Source organism: Erythrolamprus reginae, unplaced genomic scaffold (genome assembly GCF_031021105.1).
Source record: "Erythrolamprus reginae isolate rEryReg1 unplaced genomic scaffold, rEryReg1.hap1 H_63, whole genome shotgun sequence".
Lineage (NCBI taxonomy): Eukaryota > Metazoa > Chordata > Lepidosauria > Squamata > Dipsadidae > Erythrolamprus > Erythrolamprus reginae.
Window position 1 is genome coordinate 91,835 of NW_027248521.1, and position 20,216 is coordinate 112,050.

General features: G+C 39.1%; 1 protein-coding gene across 3 annotated transcripts in view; it reads right to left on the minus strand.

Moving 5' to 3' along the window:
* The window catches only part of LOC139155805 (cyclic nucleotide-binding domain-containing protein 2-like), a 73,714-nt gene that overhangs the window by 43,701 nt on the left and 9,797 nt on the right, over positions 1 to 20,216 (minus strand). For all 3 annotated transcript variants that reach the window (XM_070731087.1, XM_070731089.1, XM_070731088.1), the window contains exons 3-6: positions 15,402 to 15,479; positions 9,555 to 9,643; positions 6,279 to 6,441; positions 5,297 to 5,380 (exon numbers count right to left, since the gene is read on the minus strand). In XM_070731087.1, the coding sequence (XP_070587188.1) occupies positions 5,297 to 5,380; positions 6,279 to 6,441; positions 9,555 to 9,643; positions 15,402 to 15,479 (414 nt within the window). The remainder of the gene's footprint in view (positions 1 to 5,296; positions 5,381 to 6,278; positions 6,442 to 9,554; positions 9,644 to 15,401; positions 15,480 to 20,216) is intronic.

The following is a 20,216-nucleotide window of genomic DNA, read 5'->3' on the forward strand; positions in this document are numbered from 1 at the left end:
ACAGTGGAACAAATCTAATATTAAAAACATATAAAACCCTATCATTATTTAAAAAAACAAACAGCAACATTCATACCAAACATAAAACAAAATATAAAAAAAGCCTGGGGGAAAGGTGTCTCAACTCCCCCATGCCTGGCGGTATAAGTGAGTCCTAAGTAGTTTACGAAAGTATTGGTGAAAAGGTCAAGCAAACTGCCAAACTACAATTAACACTCTGAATTTGGAAACCACTGTAGAAAGAATATTTCCACCTCTATCAATTTCTGCCACAATGCCAGGTGATAAAGTCTTGAACAGGGAGAATCTGCTCCATCCTTTAAAGTGCATGTCACAACTTTTATCATGGAAAAAAACATAAATATTTAAAGTTAATGTCTGATGCTGGCAGGATTATCAGCCTGATGACTCATCCCCTTGTATCTTCATTTATTACATATTCAGCAACCAAAGCTAGAACGTATTAAAAATGTAAGAGAAATTCTAAACTATTTCATTCTGTAGGTATTTATTTCAACACAGGCCGTGTCCTAAAAGTGTGATTTCTTTTTTTTTTTTTGTTCACCTGCTTAAAGGGATTGTTTCCTCTGAGAATTAAACATTTAAAATTCAATGATACCTTGTCTTACAAACTTAATTGGTTCCGGGACGAGGCTCTTAAGGTGAAAGGTTTGTAAGACGAAACAATGTTTCCCATAGGAATCAATGGAAAAGCGATTAATGCGTGCAATCCCAAAATTCAAAATCTTAAACCCCGGGTTTGTATCTCGAAAAGTTTGTATGACGAGGCGTTTGTAAGACGAGGTATCACTGTACATTAAATTTACATGATTTCCTCACATTCCAGAATGTGAAACAAAAATAAAAAACTTTTTTTTCTGAAGCGCCAATTTTATAGCACACAGTGTTTGACATTTAAAAAGGGAGCTGTTTCTGTTTTTCTGTTTATAAAAACTTTTGGGTTTTCCTTTTATCGTGTGGTGTGTGTCTTCCTGGACTAATTACCCTGTAATTACGGGTGGTTGAGACACGCCGGCAGAACACTATCTATCATCTATTATTTTTGCAAATAACTCAAACACATCTTCCCTTCAACAACAACCCTATGAGGTAGGATGGGCATAGAGAGAACGATGCAGAGTTGGCTTTCAAGGCTAAAGCAGGACTAGAACTCCTAGCCTGTTGTCTTAATCAGTAGACAAAAGTGGCTCTCATAGAGAACTCATCAGCATCTTCTTCCTTTAAAGACCCCATAATCCCTTGCAGGATGAAGTCTGGGCAAATGAATGGAAAGAACTGAGTGTTTTAAGGGCCGGATGCCCTTCCTGTCACCAATGCACAGTTTGGTATATTTCTGACAAAGTAACTATCGATAAACTATTTGTAGCCTCAAGGTTGAAAGGAGGGCTCCTTGGTGCTCTCTGAGTTGGTTGTTTCCTTGTAGACATTTCATTGCCAAGCTAGGTAACATCATCGGTTCAGGTTAGGAATGGGATTTCTTCTCCTTCTGGGGAAATTGATCGAGAGGGACCACACATGTTCCCCGGGGTCACATACACCTCCCCTGGCATTGCCCCACCTGCACCCCATTATTTGAGAATCATAGAATCATAGAGTTGGAAGGGACCCCCAGGGTCATCTGGTCCAACCCCCTGCTCAATGCAGGATTCACTAAACCACCCCAGAAAGATGACTGTCTTAACCAAATGCACGAAGATCAAAACACTCAGCATCACGGATCTGATAAATTCTGTCTAACCACTTACTTTCAATTTTATGGACAAATTTATTAACAAACATATAACTGCCTGAAACATATGGCCATCGCCTGATTATCAGTCAGGAAAGCATATCAGCAAAAATGACTACGAAGATTCTTGCAAAGTTTATCTCAGCTTCTATGCTGTTATTCTCACAAGAAAATTCTTCTGCAAATGCTGAGATCGAATGATAAATATTTGTGTTGTTTTAAGGATTAAAGAACTAAAGAGCAATGTTATTTCGCCATTCCCATTTGCACTTCTGTACAACCTTCTCTAATGAGAGTCATTACAGAAATATATGAACAATATGGCAAGCTAATGGATTATAAATGTACCCACATGCAAAATAGGAACCATCAACTTTCACTTCTAGTATATTAAAATGCCTTTTGGATCTAGACCAGAATAGAATTAAAGACTAGAGGAACAAAATACGACTCTTATTTTCTCAGAATGAGGTTTTTCACTGTCTTATTGCAACATAACACACATAAAATTATATTACAGTATTACACAGATCCATAATTTAGCCCTTGGAGATAACTAGAAGAATATTTTTATTGCCATGTTAAGAAATCTTTAATATACCAACAGCTCAATATAACTTCGGCAAAAGTGTTGTTTAATTAAATTGAATTTGCACGTGTCAAATTCTTCCCTAATGTGTCAACAACCAGCCCACAACTGCTGAATAAAAGCACATTAGCTATATAAAAGCTTTGTGGATTAGTGTAACAGAATACAGTATCAACATCTGGTATGCTGGTTATGCAATGAAATAAATTATCAATTTCATTGTTATTTTAAAATCTGTTCTTCAAAAATAAATTAATAAAGTGGTTGCTAAATTATTCCAGTTCAGGTCTTCGTGTTGATAGGAATGACCAAAAGTGAAGTCTATATTGATTATGCTAAGCAAAACAGTACAGATGAAAAAAAAATCCAGGAGATTTCCTATCATATGCTTTACTCTTTTACTATGATTGTAAAATAAGATACAGTAGTACCTCTAGATACGAGTTTAATTTGTTCCAGAAGGGAGCTTGTATGTCGAACAACTCGTATCTGGAACAAATGGCTTTAGACTTTGTTTTTCCCCTCCGAGATAACTAGAAGCAAGGATTCTTGCGCCATCTAGTGGACGCTCGGCTCGTATCCTGAATTTGAGCTCGGGTCTGGAACAGAAATTTCTCTCCCCTCGTGGCTCGTAACTTGGAATACTTGCATGTGGAGCAGCTCGTATCTAGAGGTACCACTGTATTATAAAATCTACACAGTTAATGAATTAGAAATATATTTTGATTACAGCAGTTAATGTTAAACTTCCAACTGAGAGGAAAAACTTGAAGTTAATTGCTGAAGATTATAGTGTAAAATACCACAAAGATCTTTTCTATCTTACACCTAAAATCTTACATGAGCCTATTCTTTAGTTTTGCTGCTCAAGGAGAATTATGATTGATAATTGATTTAGCTGTAACAGGCATGGCTGTTATTGTCATGAATATTCATACCAGTGATGTAGTGAAGGACCACTCATCTTCAATGCTAGCAGTGCACCCTCCATGGCCGTTGCAGACACACATTCATCTGTCGGGTGCACACACATCTGTCGGGTGTACACGCAGGCACAGCAAGCAAAATCTTGTGTGAGGATGCACACGCAAGCGAGATTTCGGTGGTTTTTACTGATATATTTGCTTCCGCGCATGCAAAAAAATCAGTGAGAATCGCTGAAATCTCGCTTCCGCGAGCATCCTCACACAAGATTTTGCTTGCTATGAATGTGGAGAAGCCAAATCTCACGTGGGTGCATGTGTTAGGAATGCACAGCTGTGCGTGCAGCTCCCATTTTTCCAATTGGAGCTGCGCACCAGGCCGCGTAACCAGCAGCCCATTATTGCAATGATGTGTTGCTGCCGGTCCGAACTGGTTTACCCAAACCAGTGGCGGAAATTTGCCCCCACGCAACGAACTGGCAGCGATGGCTAGCTGCCCATGCTCCCGAACTGATCCTCCACTCCTTCAAAGCAGCTGGCAAAAAACCCTCTGCACATGCACAAAGGCTTCTGCACATGCACCAAAGGTCGTTTCCCCGATGCGATACAAAACACGCACTTTTGACGCAATGCGAACTGGTAGGGAAGTTAAGTGGAACCCACTGATTCACACGAGAGAAAAACGTTGATCTGATGTACTGTTACGGGGAAAGTCTATTAGTGCAATAGTACCTTCCACATGTAAATTTTAATTTATGCCATACCACCTTGAATTTAACACCTAGGAATCAGGAGAGGCCCACTGGATGGACACTTTGAACACAAAGAACCTAAAGGCTAAACTAGATGGGCAAGTCTGAAAGAGGAACCAGCAACGATGCAGATGTTTTGGCTCATACATTACTCCTTTTGCAGTGAAAGCATAAATGAGGACAGCATTTTCAATAATTAATTAATGTAATTAATCTCACACATTCTGCCTTTTTGCTTTGGGCACTTATGCAAGGATTATCTGTAAAGTAAGGTTACAAGGCATGTAGCTCTCGTAGGAAATGTTCGCGGGGGAAGTTGGTATTACTATCGTATAAATGGAAGCCAGCAGAAAAGAACAAGCAGTGCCAGTGGTCAGTAGATCATCGACTGGCGTTGTGGTGAAGGTTAGAGATGAGCGTCCTCATTCCGTTTCCCTCCAAGTGCGAAGTACGCGCTGTAATACGCTACCTGAATGCTAAGGGCACAAATGCTTCTGTGATGGGTACCCAAGATGTTTACTGAAGCACAAAAAATTGACAGAGTCAGTGCCACCCGAGAATTTCTTGACCATTTTGAGGTTGAAGGTGAGGCTTTTCTCAGCTGTAAAGTGACAGGAGATGAAACTTTGGCTTATCACCATACTCCAGAAGCAAATGTCAATCAATGCAGTGGCACCATACCCATTCTCCTCCAGCCAAAAAATTCAAACCTCAGCAATCGGCGAGCAAATTCTTGGGCAGCCATTGCGCACAAATCTTGGGCAGCCATCGCAGCAGCGTTCATGCCCTTTTTCTTTAAAAAATAAAAATAAAAATCCTACAATGAGCATTATCACAAACAGATGTCTTACTCATCATTATTCACCTCTGAATTTTCTTTCCTTTCCATATAATCTGCCCTCCAGTTAAACTAGGGTTAGGGAACGTTGGCTCTTCTATGACTTGTGGACTTCAACTCCCAGAATTCCTGACCCAATCATGCTAGCTCGGGAATTCTGGAATTGAAGTCCACATGTCATAGAAGAGCCAATGTTCCCTACTCCTGAGTTAAACTATTACATGAAAAGGGCCTGCAAAAATTTGTGATTTAACTCATGCATGATACGAAACAACTTTTTGTTGTTGCTCTTGCAAGAAACCAACTTTTCAGAAATAGAAAAACAAACTTTAGATAGTGATATTGTGTACATCAGTGTCACAGCTAGAATGAAGCTCTCCAACCAAATGTTACCACTGCCAAATCCAAAATATTTGGTGAGGAAAAGAAGTCTATATCCCGTACCTTTTTGTCAATCACAAGAAGTTCGGCGTCAGATTTACAAATAACCGAAGCAGGACGTCTCATGTTCGTCAACAGACAGGTTTCCTTGAAAAACAAGAGTAGTTTTAACCTGCCTTTTTGTCAATTTACTAAGAAAAATATACAAAAGCATATTAGTCAGTTACATCAAAATTATTCTTAGCATTTTGCATCCAATGTCTCCTCTTTGGAGAAGGGACCTGAGATTGGTGAGGCTAATCAGCTGCACAGTTCTATATAAATGAATGTTTTAGATGACGAACCTTTTCCCTGGATGCCAAAAGCGTGTGCGCATGCACTATCACACATGTGCAAATGCCCACACACCCATAATTCAATGCCTGGGGAGGGCGCAAATGGCCACCCTAACCCCTGCAGAGGCCCTCTGGAGACCCGAAACGGCCCATTTCCAAACTTCTGGTGGGCCCAGTACACCCATTTTTCAAACAACCCCCTGGCCCTCCTGGAAGCCTAAAATGCCCTCCCAGAGCCTCTGCACGAGCCGAATATCAACTAGCCAGCGCACACATGCACACTGGAGCTGCGCTAGGGCAAATGGCTCATGTGCCGGCAGACATGGCTCCACGTACCACCTGTGGCACACATGCCATAGGTTTGCCATCACTGATTTAGATCTTTTCCCAGTGAAGGGAAACTTGGCAACTTTTGATACTATTGGCCATGGAATCTTATTGGCCTGCCTAAGTGGGTTGGGAATTCATTTTGCCAGCCGTTCCCAATGGGTGCCTTCTTTCGTTCATGAAAATGATTTACACTGCCATAGAAATGGGATTATTTATTGGAAACATTAAAAAACCCTAGTAATCAATTGCCCTGCACATACTTTCTTAATGTAAGTTTAAAATTATTCTTGACACATTTCTCTTTCATCTTTTTTAACTCTGTACGCTAAGAATTGGCATCTGTGCAAATTATTTTATTTTATAAACAGGACAATGGTTACCCCTATGAAATCTTCTCCTTCCAGTTCATACAGTACTTCGGAGGCTAAAATCCCATTTTTACATTTTTCATCAGTTATAATAAATTTCAGCTTGCCAGACAATAGTAAGTAACATTCAGTTGCCTCGTGTCCTTGTTTCATAATGACTGTTCCAGTTATGAACCTATAAGAATAAATATTTTAGAAGTCATTTCTACAATACTTAGAATGTAATCAACATCTGATTTTTAAGAAAGGATATTCTTGTATGGAGTATATGATAATATTTTAGGTATATGTAAATATGAATCATTTTTAAATATTTTAAATATTCAGTACTTTTGTACCTTCTTTATATGATCATAGAAGAATCATACAATCCTGTTCTAAATGTTATGTAGCTTCCTTAGGTTTACTCAATAGAAATTGAGTATTGTACCTTACAAATATGTCCTGACCTGCGATACAAGCAATGGAATAAAATATTATGGTTCTTATCATCAAAGTGTGGTTGGGCGGTAGGAACAGCAAGTAGGATGCTTGGCTGCATAGCTAGAGGTAAAACAAGCAGGAAGAGGGAGATTGTGATCCCGCTACATAGAGCTCTGTTTAGACCACATTTGGAATACTGTCTTCAGTTCTGGAGACCTCACCTACAAAAAGATATTGACAAAATTGAATGGGTCCAAAGACGGGTTACAAGAATGGTGGAAGGTCTTAAGCATAAAACATATCAGGAAAGACTCAATGAACTCAATCTGTATAGTCTGGAGGACAGAAGGAAAAGGAATATGTTAAAGGGTTAAATAAGGTTCAGGCGGGAAGTGTTTTTAATAGGAAAGTGAACACAAGAACAAGGGGACACAATCTGAAGTTAGTTGGGGGAAAGATCAAAAGCAACATGAGAAAATATTATTTTACTGAAAGAGTAATAGATCCTTGGAACAAACTTCCAGCAGGCGTGGTTGGTAAATCCACAGTAACTGAATTTAAACATGCCTGGGATAAACATATATCAATTGTCAGATAAAATACAGGAAATAGTATAAGAGCAGACTAGATGGACCATGAGATCTTTTTCTGCCGTCAGTCTTCTATGTTTCTAAGAACTAAAGTACTTAATTCTACTGCTTCATGAATTTCAGTATATGTTTAGAAGCAGACGTTTTTAAGTATGCGTGCAATCTGGAAGAACTTCCTGATTGCTTAATTGTATACCCTATGACAATCATGCAGTGCTGTACCTCATGATTCTTGACAAATGTATCTTTTCTTTTATGTACACTGACAGCATTTGAATCAAAGACAAGCTCCTTGTGTGTCCAATCACACTTGGCCAATAAATAATTCTTATTTTCTGCAGATGATTTACTAATTTGCATGTAGAACCTTATCAGATTCATTTAGTCTGCTTGATTTTTAGAGGACAATAAGTACGCTTGTAAAAAGCCATAAAGAATGCATAGATATGTTAAAGGCATCCCTTTTTGGCATCCCTCTGTAAAGATACAATGCAAGGAATCCTAGCAAAATAATTGCTCCGATATTATTTATTTATTTTTATTTATTTATTTTGTCCAATACACAATGAGGGTTTTAGTGGGTATGTATCTATATACACATAGTAAAATACATGATGAAGGTTATAGAGGAGATACTCATAGTAAAATATATCTAAGAAATAATAGAAAAGAAGATATAGTAATAGAACATATCAATGAAAGAATAGAAGAAGAGATATAGGAATAGAAGAAAGGTATAGGAGATATAGGAGAGCAATAGGACAGGCGACGTCCTATTTGTATTAAGGCATTATTACAGTAATATTTAGAAGGGCTTTTCCTTTATTAAGTGGAAAATCATATTTTTTTGCAATTTTAAAAATGGCACAATCTTGATATGAAATATTCATGAACTTCATTGCTTTGCCGCGAAGATCTGTGGTGGCACAATAGTTAGAATAGAGTATTGCAGGCTAGTTCTGCTGACTTCCAACTGCCACCAGGTCGGGAGTTTGATTCTGACCAGCTCAAGGTTAACTTAGCTTTCCATCCTTCCGAGTTTGGTAAAATGAGGATCCAGATTGTTGGGGTCAATAGGCCGACTCTGCCTTAAGAGAGGGCTGTAAAGCACTGTGAAGTGGTATATAAGTCTAAGTGTTATTGCTATTGTCCCATATCTGATTTCAGCAAGGTTACTTCCATCTGTTCAAATATATTTCAGCACAGCTTCTTTCAGGAAGTGCCAACACTGCTTCCAAATTATATTTTCTACTTCTAATCTGAAAAAGTATCAATTTATCATATTAATCAAGAGGATCCATCTTTGGAAAAAACGTATTTCCTTACACTTAGAAAAGCAATGTCCTGCCATAAAGCTAAAATATTTCTGAACATTTTTTTTTAAAATCCACTTAAAAATAGTAAAGGCCAAATTTTAAAAAGTGCTTGAATTCATTTATTTTTTAAAGGGTATATGAAGTATCCATTGACTAGGCCAACAGATACAACTGTGGATTATGCAAACAAAATTTGATACCATAGCTTAGTGATGGCTAACCTTTACTGGACCGAGTGTCCAACCATACGCGTGGCCCCAATGTATGCGCTCCACCTCATGCATGTGTGCATGCCTCCACATGCACTTTGCCCCGTGCATGTGTGCCCCCCCCACATACATGCCCCTCCGTGCGCCCCCCACATGTGCGGCAAATATTTGACAACCAGCTGACCGGCAAGAGGCATGCACACATGCGCACCAGAGCTGAACAGGGGCGACAACTTGTGTGCCCCCAGAGAGGGCGCTGCATGCCACCTCCGGCACGCGTGCCATAGGTTCGTCATCGCAGCCATAGCTAAAGAGTCTCCTCTAATTTTTGTCCTCAGCTTGAAAATGTTCACTCTACTAAATGAAGATTTGTTGGAAACTTTATAGACAAGCTGCAAAGTGCCAGCTAGGAAAAAACAATACACACCTTTAATGAGCTTTATACATTATCTTTCAAAGTAAAGCCATCTATCTATACATTTGTATTTTTCTTAGTCACCAAAGGTCTAGAAGCTCTCCATTAGAAGGCGGCTGTTGAATCGTGGAATACCAAAGTAATATTATGCAGCTTGCATCCGTCAATATTTTATTTTAATGGGGCAGGTCATTCCTAAAGAATGATAAATATTTAATCAGGGGGAAAATTCAGCTTTCTTGAAAAACGTTCACCTTCTGACCTAGCATTCTGAAGAGAGTTCATGGAGTGGATCTCATTCGCTTCCAATAGTATCACCCAGGCTCCTTACTTACTTTTGATAGATGAAAGCTTGGCAGAGCTTCTGTTGTACATTGCTGGGGAAGCTGTAAAAGGTTCTGTTTGTCTCCAAACACAATTGAATCTGCAGAGGCAGGGGGAGAAGGTAGTTTATAGCAATCCGGGTATCGAAGGCAAGGCACTATCAATGTATCACTATTTATTTGTTTGTTTGTTTGTTTGTTTGTTTGTTCATTCATTTATTTTATTTTGTCCCAAGCACAATGAGGTTACAGGGGATATACACATAGTACATCAATCAATGGATAATATAAAACATAGGAAGAGTATTAGAAGAGATAGAGATACTGTAGAGTGATAGAAGAAAAAGATAGAGAATTATAGAAGAGACATTAGGACAGGGGACAGGAGGCACGCTTGGGCACTTATGTACGCCCCTTACTGATCTCTTAGGAATCTGGAGAGGTCAACCGTGGATAATCTAAGGGTAAAATGTTGGGGGTTAGGAGATGACACTACGGAGTCCGGTAATGAGTTCCATACTTCGACAACTCAATTGCTAAAATCCTATTTTTTAGTCAAATTTGGAGCAGTTAATATTGAACCTGTATCTGTTGTGAGCTCTCGTATTGATGTCATTGAAGCTGAAGCAGTCGTTGGCAGGTAGGACGTTGCAGCATATGATCTTGTGAGCAATACTAAGATCACGTTTAAGGTGTCGGAGTTCAAGGCTTTCAAGGTTCAGGATTGAAAGTCTAGTTTCGTAGGGTATTCTGTTATGGGTGGAGGAGTGAAAGGCTCTTCTGGTGAAGTATCTGGACATTTTCAAGAGTGTTGATGTCCGATATGCGGTATGGGTTCCAAGCAGATGAGCTGTATTCAAGGATGGGTCTGGCGAAAGTTTTGTAAGTTCTGGTGAGTAGTGTGAGATTGCACATCACAATGCATAGAGGTCAGATTCAAAAATTTTAGGAAGGAGTTCTCTGCCCAGTTGCTGGGTGGGTGTGGCCTATTTGGCCTCCTACACCATGGCAGGGGACAGGGGGCGTTTCTGCCCTCCCTGGACTCAGGGGCTGCTTCAAAGGTCGCCACCAGTAGTGAAATCCAATTTTTTAATAAACTACCAATTCTGTGGGCGTGGCTTGGTGGGCTTGATATGGCTTGGTGGGCGTGGTTTTGTGGTTGTCTCAGAAGAAGGATATTGCAAAATCTCCATTCCCTCCAAACTCTAGTGTTTGCTGGTTCCCCGAATTACTCAAAATGTCCATTATCGGTTCTCCAGAACCTGTTAGAACCTGCTGGATTTCACCCCTGGTCGTAACTATGAAAACAGTTGTAAATAACTTTTTTTCAGTGCCATTGTAACTTTGAATGTTCATTAAATGAACTGTTGTACATTGAGGACTACTTTTAAAAAAGCCTGTTCTTTGTGCTTTATTACTCTGTCTGCTAAAGAATTCTGCAGTTTGGATGCATGTCAATCAATATTGGGTTCCTACCTGGAGGGGGGAGGGCGGCATTCCAGTAGCAAAAATAGAGCTGTGCTGGCAGCTCTGGGTGACTGCACATGCACAGAAGCAAACCTTTGCGCCCGAGCGAAGTTTTACTTCTGCGCATGTGCAGAAAGCACAATCTTGCGAGAGAACACGCGGGAGCATGAGATTTTGGCAATTTTTGGCATTTTTTTGCTTCCATGCACGTGCAAAAGCAAAAAAACCCCACCAAAATCTCACAAGTGTACATGTCCCCTCGCGAGATGTTGCTCCCTGAGCATGCGCAGAAGCAAAATCTCGTGAAGGCACACACGCACGACCACTGGAAATGCGGAGCGGTGCACAGAGCACACAGGTAGCAGCGGGAGCCGGCAACCCTTAACTAATGACAATAATTGTATCTGCATATGTCTAAAAATTTGGGTGCATCTTATACTCTGAATGTAGCTCTTTTTTTGGAAGCTTTTTTCAGTCCTAACAAGGCATTAATGATCTCAGCAATTACTGGATTGCAGGCTTTGGTTTTCATTGCTACTCTCTCCAAAGGAGAGTTTTTAAAGCCCTAACCAGGGGATAAAATGATGTGCTGAAGCTGACCAGACTAAGGACGCTACCAGATGAATACCTGGTAAGCAGATTTTCCCCCCTCTATTTTTCTCCCCCAAAACTAAGATGCGTCTTATACTCCAAAAAATACAGTACTTTGTCTACTTTTAATTTGTCGTCTCTTTTCTCTTGTCTAAGCGGACGCCTGTTTTAATGGAGTAGCAAGCACTCTGTGACATATCCCAAATGACACATTCAATTCAAGGAACAATGTTTAATAGAATCATTGTTCTAGGATAACAAGATAATATATCCCAACTGTGTTCTGTTCATGAAACTGGCTCTGCATTGCCTCAATGTAACTTGAGTTCGCTTCCTAAGATATATTGCTCAAAATCTGGTGAGATTTAGTCATTCTCACTTGAAATGCAAGATTTCAAACAAATTTCAATAAAAGCTATGGAGATTCTCAGTGATCCAGGTCACGATTGTCCCAAAGGTGCTTTTTCCAAGAGGCAACTGGACTTCCTTGGGTTTTTTTTTTTTTGAAGATGTTTCACTTCTCATCCAAGAAGCTTCTTCAGCATCTTCAAAAAAACCCCAGAAAATCCAGTTGCTTTTTGAAAAAAATTCAATTAAACCTTTTATTTTTATTCAATTTTGTGGTCTGTCTTGCATGCTAAGACTCTGATTTACATGGTAATCTTCAAAGTTTGTAAAAAAGAATCTAGCAATCTACTAGCAATCAACCTATTCTCCAAAGCACCGGAGAATAGAACAAGAAGCAATGGGTGAAAACTAAATAAGGAGAGAAATAACTTAGAACTAAGGAGAAATTTCCTGACAGTTAGAAAAATTAACCAGTGGAACAGCTTGTCTCCAGAAGTTGTTAATGTTTTTAAAAAGATGTTGGATAATCATTTGTCTTAAGTAGGATAGGGTTTCCTGCCTAAGCAGGGGGTTGAACTAGAAGACCTCCAAGGTCCCTTCCAACTCTGTTGTTGTTGTTGTTGTTATTGTTGTTGTTATGGAATTGGAGGGACATGATCGAAACATTTAAATATATTAAAGGGTTAAATAAGGTCCAGGAGGAAAGTGTTTTTAATAGGAAAGTGAACACAAGAACAAGGGGACACAATCTGAAGTTAGTTGGGGGAAAGATCAAAAGCAACATGAGAAAATTTTATTTTACTGAAAGAGTAGTAGATCCTTGGAACAAACTTCCAGCAGACGTGGTAGATAAATCCACAGTAACTGAATTTAAACATGCCTGGGATAAACATATATCCATCCTAAGATAAAATACAGAAAATAGTATAAGGGCAGACTAGATGGACCATGAGGTCTTTTTCTGCTGTCAGACTTCTATGTTTCTATGTTTCTTTTCAAGAATATAAAATAAACACAAAAGCTATAGTTTGTTTCTTGAAGGTTTTAATTTTACTTCTGTAAAAAGATGGGTTGTACAATACAGCACTGAAGTTGAAAAAAGATATTCTTTTTCTAGTGAAAAGTTTAATTCAGCAGAATAAATTATAATTATTAATAAAAACAAAACAAAACAAGAATTGAACTAGGATAATTCAAAGTCTCCAAAAAGCAGAAATCAGACATAATCTCCACTATCAGTCACAATCCAGATGTGTTTTGATCGGAATTTCCAGAATTCCTTGTGTCTAATAAAATATTCTAGTTTGATGGAAGGCAGGGAATTAGAATTTTTGCAACAACTTAGGGAAAGTTTATCATAATGCAACTGAAGCAGTATCTTTAAACAAATTAAAGCCTTAACTCATCTCTTATGGAAACAATTTTTTTCCTGAGTTTCTAACATGTACAGAATCTCAAGACATGTGTGAATAAAGAAAATAGATATGAAAAAAAATATAGATTTTATTTTCAGGAGCTTTTTTAGAAAGAGACTTCTAATTTGACAGTTGCGGTTTTTATTGTAAAGGAACTCCCAGTCAGGGAATCATTTCTTTAAAATGATTTCCTTGGACAAATTACCAATGGAAAAATTCAAATAATTACATTAGCAAGGCCGATTATTAACTGATGGATAGTTTTACTTTACTAATATTGTCATGGCTTCAAGAAATAATGATTTATAAATCACATATTTATTGAGTCAAACAAATCTCTGGCATAGGTTTTGATATAAACAGACCATAGCTTGTCGGTTAATGCCCAATATGTAAAGTTACATTTCATAATTTAATGTTAAAAGATAAAATGCTTGTCAATATTTATCAGCTTTACAGAAAAGCTTTTATATTGAAAAACTTAAATAAAAAATCTATGAGATCTAAAAGCCTGCCTATTATACAGAGAGTTAACAAAATGTGTCTTTATATAGTAGCACATGAAAGTAATTACATAGCCTATTAAAACTACAAAAGCTAGGTTCGTTGGATAGTATCCCAAATGCCAGAGGATTTCCTAAATTTCACCTCCTTCCAAAATCAGAGATCGGATTCTCTAAAATCAAATATCCCCTTATTTCTCTGTCAAATGGAAAACAATAAGCATTTCTCTTGTTGTATAGAATGTGCCCTGCAGGTTGCAGCCAACGCAGCATATATAGAGTGGTGGGATCCTGCTGGGGCCATGAATACATTTAATACTATCTTGATCCGGCCACTAAAGGATTAATGTTTTTAATGGGTTTTCAGATTATTTTATACTGCTTTTATACGCCGTAGGCTGCCCAGAGTCCGGAAGGAGTCGAGTGGCCTATAAGTATAAATGCATTTAAGTAGAGGTTGGTGTGTGGTTTTTTCCGGTAAATGGTGGTGTCCTAGGGAGCCATTGGATTTTTTGTAGATCAGGATGTCCAGAAAGGCAGGTTAGTTGTTGGCTTCCATTTCCATGGTGAATTGTATTTTGGGATGTAGGCTGTTGAGATGTGTGAGGAAGTTGTCCAGTTTTTCTTTCCCTTGTGGCCAAATTATGAAGGTGCAATCTACGTATCTAAGACAGAGTCTGGGTTTGTGTTCAGATTTATCCAAGACATTGGTTTCAAAATATTCCATGTATAGGTGTGTGATAACAGGTGAGAGGGGTGATCCCATGGGGGCTCCTTCTATCTGTTTGTATCTTTGCCCATTGTGGATGAAGTATGTGTTCGTTGGTCAGTGGTTGATCAGATCTAAGATGTGCTTCGAGGGGGGGGGGGTTGTATTTGTTTTCGATAGCTGTCAAGGCTTCTTTAATAGGCACTTGGGTGAACAGGGATATGACATGGAAGCTCACGAGAAGGTCGCTGGATAGTAGGGTTTGTTTCATTATAGTTTCTATGAAGTGGAATGAGTTTTGTACATACACACACACTCACACATTTATTATTTATTTATTTATTGGATTTATCCATAGAAATAGAGTAAAGAATTTAAAAAGCCTCTGACATCCATTACCATAATGCTGTACCATTATTTATAAAGGTTTGTAACAACAGACTCTCATTGTTAGAGAAATCACTTCAGAATTATCATTACCAAGAATCAAATTATTTACACGCAGTTTATTATGAAGACACAATATTTCTTGGCTATAAATAAAACCCTCTTTTTCTTTTGGAAGGAAGCATCAATTTGCCACAATTGAAAGATAAAAAAATTAGCATAGGTATTGTTGGGGGTGCATGATGTTTCATTTAATAAATGAATTTAATATGATTCAACATTTACATACAATAATGGCTACTACCTTTTTAACAAATGTTAAAATTAAGTTGAGTGACTTAATTCAAATATTGGTATAAGCAATAATTGTCTACACATTTTTTTCATATTATTGTGTTCAAAATTATCAATCAAACAAGTGTTCATAGTTATCACTTACCTGCAGAATGTCCCTCGGTGTTCTTTCATTTGGACATATACGTAACAGATGTATAAGTCTTTCAAAATCTTTATTTTGCTACATAAAGAAAATGTAAACATTATTCAGGGCATTTACAGTAACTAAACAGTTCCCCTAGTGACCTGAGAGTATGAACAACACAAAAATATGCATTGCAGTCACAGCTAGTTCTAGGTCTGTTTATCTTGGTTTGACTATATTCAAGGAATAAATAATGGCATACTATAGGACAGTGTTTCTCCATTATTTTCTGTTACACCCTCCCAGGAAGAAGTAAACATTTCACACACACCCCACAACTCTCCGCCAGGACGATTGTTTGCAATATTCAGCATGTTTCAGCTGAAAAAACTCAAGCGGCTTATCAGTGTAATTGGTATGTACAGTGATCCCTCGAGTTTCGCGATCTCGATCTTTGCGAAACGCTATATTGCGATTTTTTCACCCGATGACGTCACTCCCTTCCTTTCTCATCTTTCTTTCTCTCTCTCTTTCTCTATCTTGCTTCTTCCTCTCTCACACTCTCTTTCTCCCTCTCTCATCTCTTTCTTTCCTTCTCTCTCTTTCTCTATCTCTCCCCCTCTTGCTCTCGAGCGGCGGGCGGCACCCAGGGAAGGTTCCTTCGGCCGCCCAGCAGCTGATCTGCTCGGCAGCGCAGTAGCAGCGAGGAGCCGAAGATGGGGTTTCCCCTTTGCGTGGGCAACAGGGAAACCCCATCTTCGGCTCCTCGCTGCTACTGCGCTGCCAAGCAGATCAGCTGCTGGGCGGCCGAAGGAACCTTCCCTGGGTCTTCAACTCCCAGAGCGGCGGACAAGCGGCGGCCGGACAAGCGGACAAGTGGCGGACAAGCAGAAAAGCGGCAGACAAGAAAAGTGGCGGCCAGACAAGCGGACAAGCGGCGGACAAGCGGCGGACAAGAAAAGCGGCGGCCGGACAAGCGGACAAGCGGCGGACAAGCAGCGGACAAGCGGCGGGCGGAAAAGCGGCGCGCGGACAAGCGGACAAGCGGCGGACAAGCGGCGGACAAGCAGACAGGCAGGCGGCTCCTCAGCTGCTGGGTCTTCCCAGGTGCGGAAGTAAAAACACCATCTGCGCATGCGCGGCCATGGAAAAAGGGGCGCGCATGCGCAGATGGTGTTTTTACTTCCGCACCGCTACATCCCGAAAAATCGATTATCGCGAGGGGTCTTGGAACGGAACCCTCGCGATAATAGAGGGATCACTGTAATGTGTTTAAGTGACGCCTTAATTTATTTGGCTTCATGCTGTCTGCTACTAACATTTTTAGACAAAGTAAACATACTGGTCTTTCCTCATCTCCTACCGTAGTCACAGTGAAGCCAATCGATACATACGCTTCATCATATTTCTTCATCTTGGCTTTTGGGCTTTCTCATTATCTCCAACTCTCTCCTCCTTTCTTTTCATCCCTGTTCAATATTATTCCAGGGTGTCTCTTAAGGGTTTGTTATATGCACTTCATATCTCCTACTCTGTGCTGGGTGCTATTGCTCAGTGCAAAAAAATCCACTACTCCCTTTGGTAAAAAAAAGCACATTCCCCGGGAGTCACACGCCTTCCCAGGCATTGATTTGCCCCCCCCCCCGGGGGAGGGCGCCCCCCCACTATTTGAAAAACACTGCTACGGTTATAGAATCACAGGACTGGAGGGATCCTTAGAAATCTTGTAGTCCAGCCACCTGCCCAAGACTGGGGACCAGGGGTGAAATTCAGCAGGTTCTGGAGAACTGGTAGCAGAAATTTTGAGTACGGTAGTTCGGAGAACTGGCAAATACCACCTCTGGCTGGCCGCAGAGTGGGGAGGGAATGGAGATTTTGCAATATCCTTCCCCCAGGAGTGGGGTGAGAATAAAGATTTTGCAGTATCCTTTGCTTGCCATATCCACCAAGCCACACCCACAGAGCCAGTAGGGAAAAATTTTGAATGTCCAGCTGCTGGAGATTTTGAATGTCCGGCTTACATCCCAGATGTCATGAAAATCTCCAGTGATGGAGCACCCATGACTCTAAAGGGCAAGCTTTTCCATTGATTCATCATTCTTGCTATCAGGAAATTCTGGCTTATTTCCAGGTTGAATCTCCTTCTGACAAGTTTCCACCCATTGCTTCTTGTTCTGCTCTCAGTGCTGTGGAAAATAAATCAACACTCTCTTTCCTGTGACAGCCCTTCAATACTGGAAGACAGCTAATGTCACCCACTAATCCTTCTCTTTGTTAGGTTTGTTAGTTCCCTTTGCTGTTCATCCTATGGTTTAGCCCCCAGACTCATTATCATCTTTGTTACTCTTCCCTACATCCTTCTATCTAGAGCCTCAGTATGTTTTTTGTATCATAATAAACAGATCTGGACACAGTACTTGACCTATACGGATTCCTAAGCGGTCAGCAAGGGGCAAGTATAAGTGCACTAGAGTGCCTTCGGTCCCCTGTCCTATTGCTCACCTATATCTCCTATATCTTTCTTCTATTCCTATATCTCTTCTTCTATTCTTTCATTGATATGTTCTATTACTATATCTTCTTTTCTATTCTTTCTTAGATATATTTTACTATGAGTATCTCCTCTATAACCTTCATCATGTATTTTACTATGTGTGTGTGCGTGTGTGTGTGTGTGTGTGTGTGTGTATATATATATATATATATATATATATATATATATATATATATATATATACACCCACTCCCTCATTGTGTATTGGACAAAATAAATAAATAAATAAAAATAAATATTTCAAGGGTGTGTGTTGGGGTATTTTTTATATATATATACAGGGTGTAGGTATACAATAATTTCAACAGGTTTATTTTATTTTTTAAAGTAAAACATATATCATTTAAATATCCATAGAGTAAAACTTAAGTCTATAGCCCAGTGGAAGTGATTTTCAAAGTAGATGAAAAACATTGTTACAATAAAACAACAAATGGTTTGCCTATGTTTTAATGGTTAAAAATCTACAGTATATGAACAAGACTTCAAAAAAATGCTACCAATCGCATTCTCATAGCAAATCTGATTTTGCTTATGACTTTAAGCATACAGTATATGATTATGTATTACTATGATGAATGATTATAGTATTTAATTTATATCCTTTAAGTAAGTTTCTCCACCCTTATTTTTGTACTGTAGTTTTTATATAAATACATATTTTAATTAATATGTGATATTGAGATGTTTGCAAAGTAGTGTATAATAAAAAAGATCAAGATAGCCATCACATTTATCGATCACATATTTGAACCACCATCTGGTTCAAGTCCTTCGCCCAGTCCTTTGGGATTGGGCGACATAGAAGTCAGATAGATAGATAGATAGATAGATAGATAGATAGATAGATAGATAGATAGATAGATAGATAGATAGATATTTCTCACAAAGGGGCTCTAGGTAGTTATGCCATTGTATATCAGCAGGCTTTCAAATGCTACACAACTATTTTTTCCCCTATGTATAAGATTGAACTTAAAGGTAGGCGTATTGCTTTTGCTGACATTATAATTTTGATAATAATATCAGCATTATACTGAACAAGTTCATTTAAATTGAACATGCCAAATTTCATTTAACAACATGTATATTTTTTCAACTTCCACTACTTTTTCCATTTTTTTCCATTTCTGACTCTCTCAAGAGCCATTCCCAGGAGTCAGAAAATGCCTTGGAACTGTGTATTGTTACTTTATGGGGAGCTATACTTAGAGATCTCTTTTACAGGAAAGTGCTCTCCAGTATCTGGAAATGGGCCACAATTAGTTTATTAGAAGCACATCCAATTTCAAGCTTCACTCTGACCACCGTGTTGCCAAAGAAAGATGGGGTGTGCTTAATGTTTTCCTCTAATGTACTTATCAGCTTCTGGATTAGAATCAAAATAATCGTTGAATTATTAGATTGAAGAATGAGATATAAATTTAACTATCTAGGAAAAGCAACATTTATTTATTTTTTGTTTAGATTTCATAACCACCTACTTTCGTTAGATACATCAGTACATTATTTTTAATATATTAAAAATATATATTAATATTGTTTTATCTTATTTCTTGATAGTGATTAATATAATGCTTTTTTGGAATGACACGCTTCACTTTTCCAGAAACATGACTGTTTGATTGTTTGTTTATTAAATGTGCATTTCCCCATCTCAAATGCATGACCAGGGTCCTAACAATTGTAAACCAAATAAAAACAGTAACAGTAAGTAAGTAAATAACAGTAAGTAAGTAAAGGACCGTTGAAACTTACCTGAACGGTCTTCTCGATGCACTGCAAGGAGAGTCCAGGATGGGTAATTCTTCAGTCTGATTGGTCGGGACTGAGTTTAATTTAAATAATAGGCAGGCACCGCCCCCCTTAGCCCTCCAGTCTAAAAGAAACGAAGGAGCAGTAAAGCTAACAAATTTTATTCAACATTCAAGGTAACTAGAAAGAAATCCCAAATAAAAACACACCCCTGTCAGGAAGAGTCCCTGGTCCCGACTCTGGGCGGGTCTGGACTCTCCTTGCAGTGCATCGAGAAGACCGTTCAGGTAAGTTTCAACGGTCCTTCTCCAATGCACTTGCAAGGAGAGTCCAGGATGGGATATACCCAAGATATTAACCCAGGGAGGGAGAAGGTCGGACCGGGGGCTCTGAGAAAGAACACACCCGCTGCAATACCCTCCTCCCAAAGGCTGCTTCCGCGGAAGCAAAGGAGTCAATTCGATAGTGTCTGATAAATGAGGACGGCGCCGCCCAAGTGGCCGCCCTACAAATGTCCTCTAGTG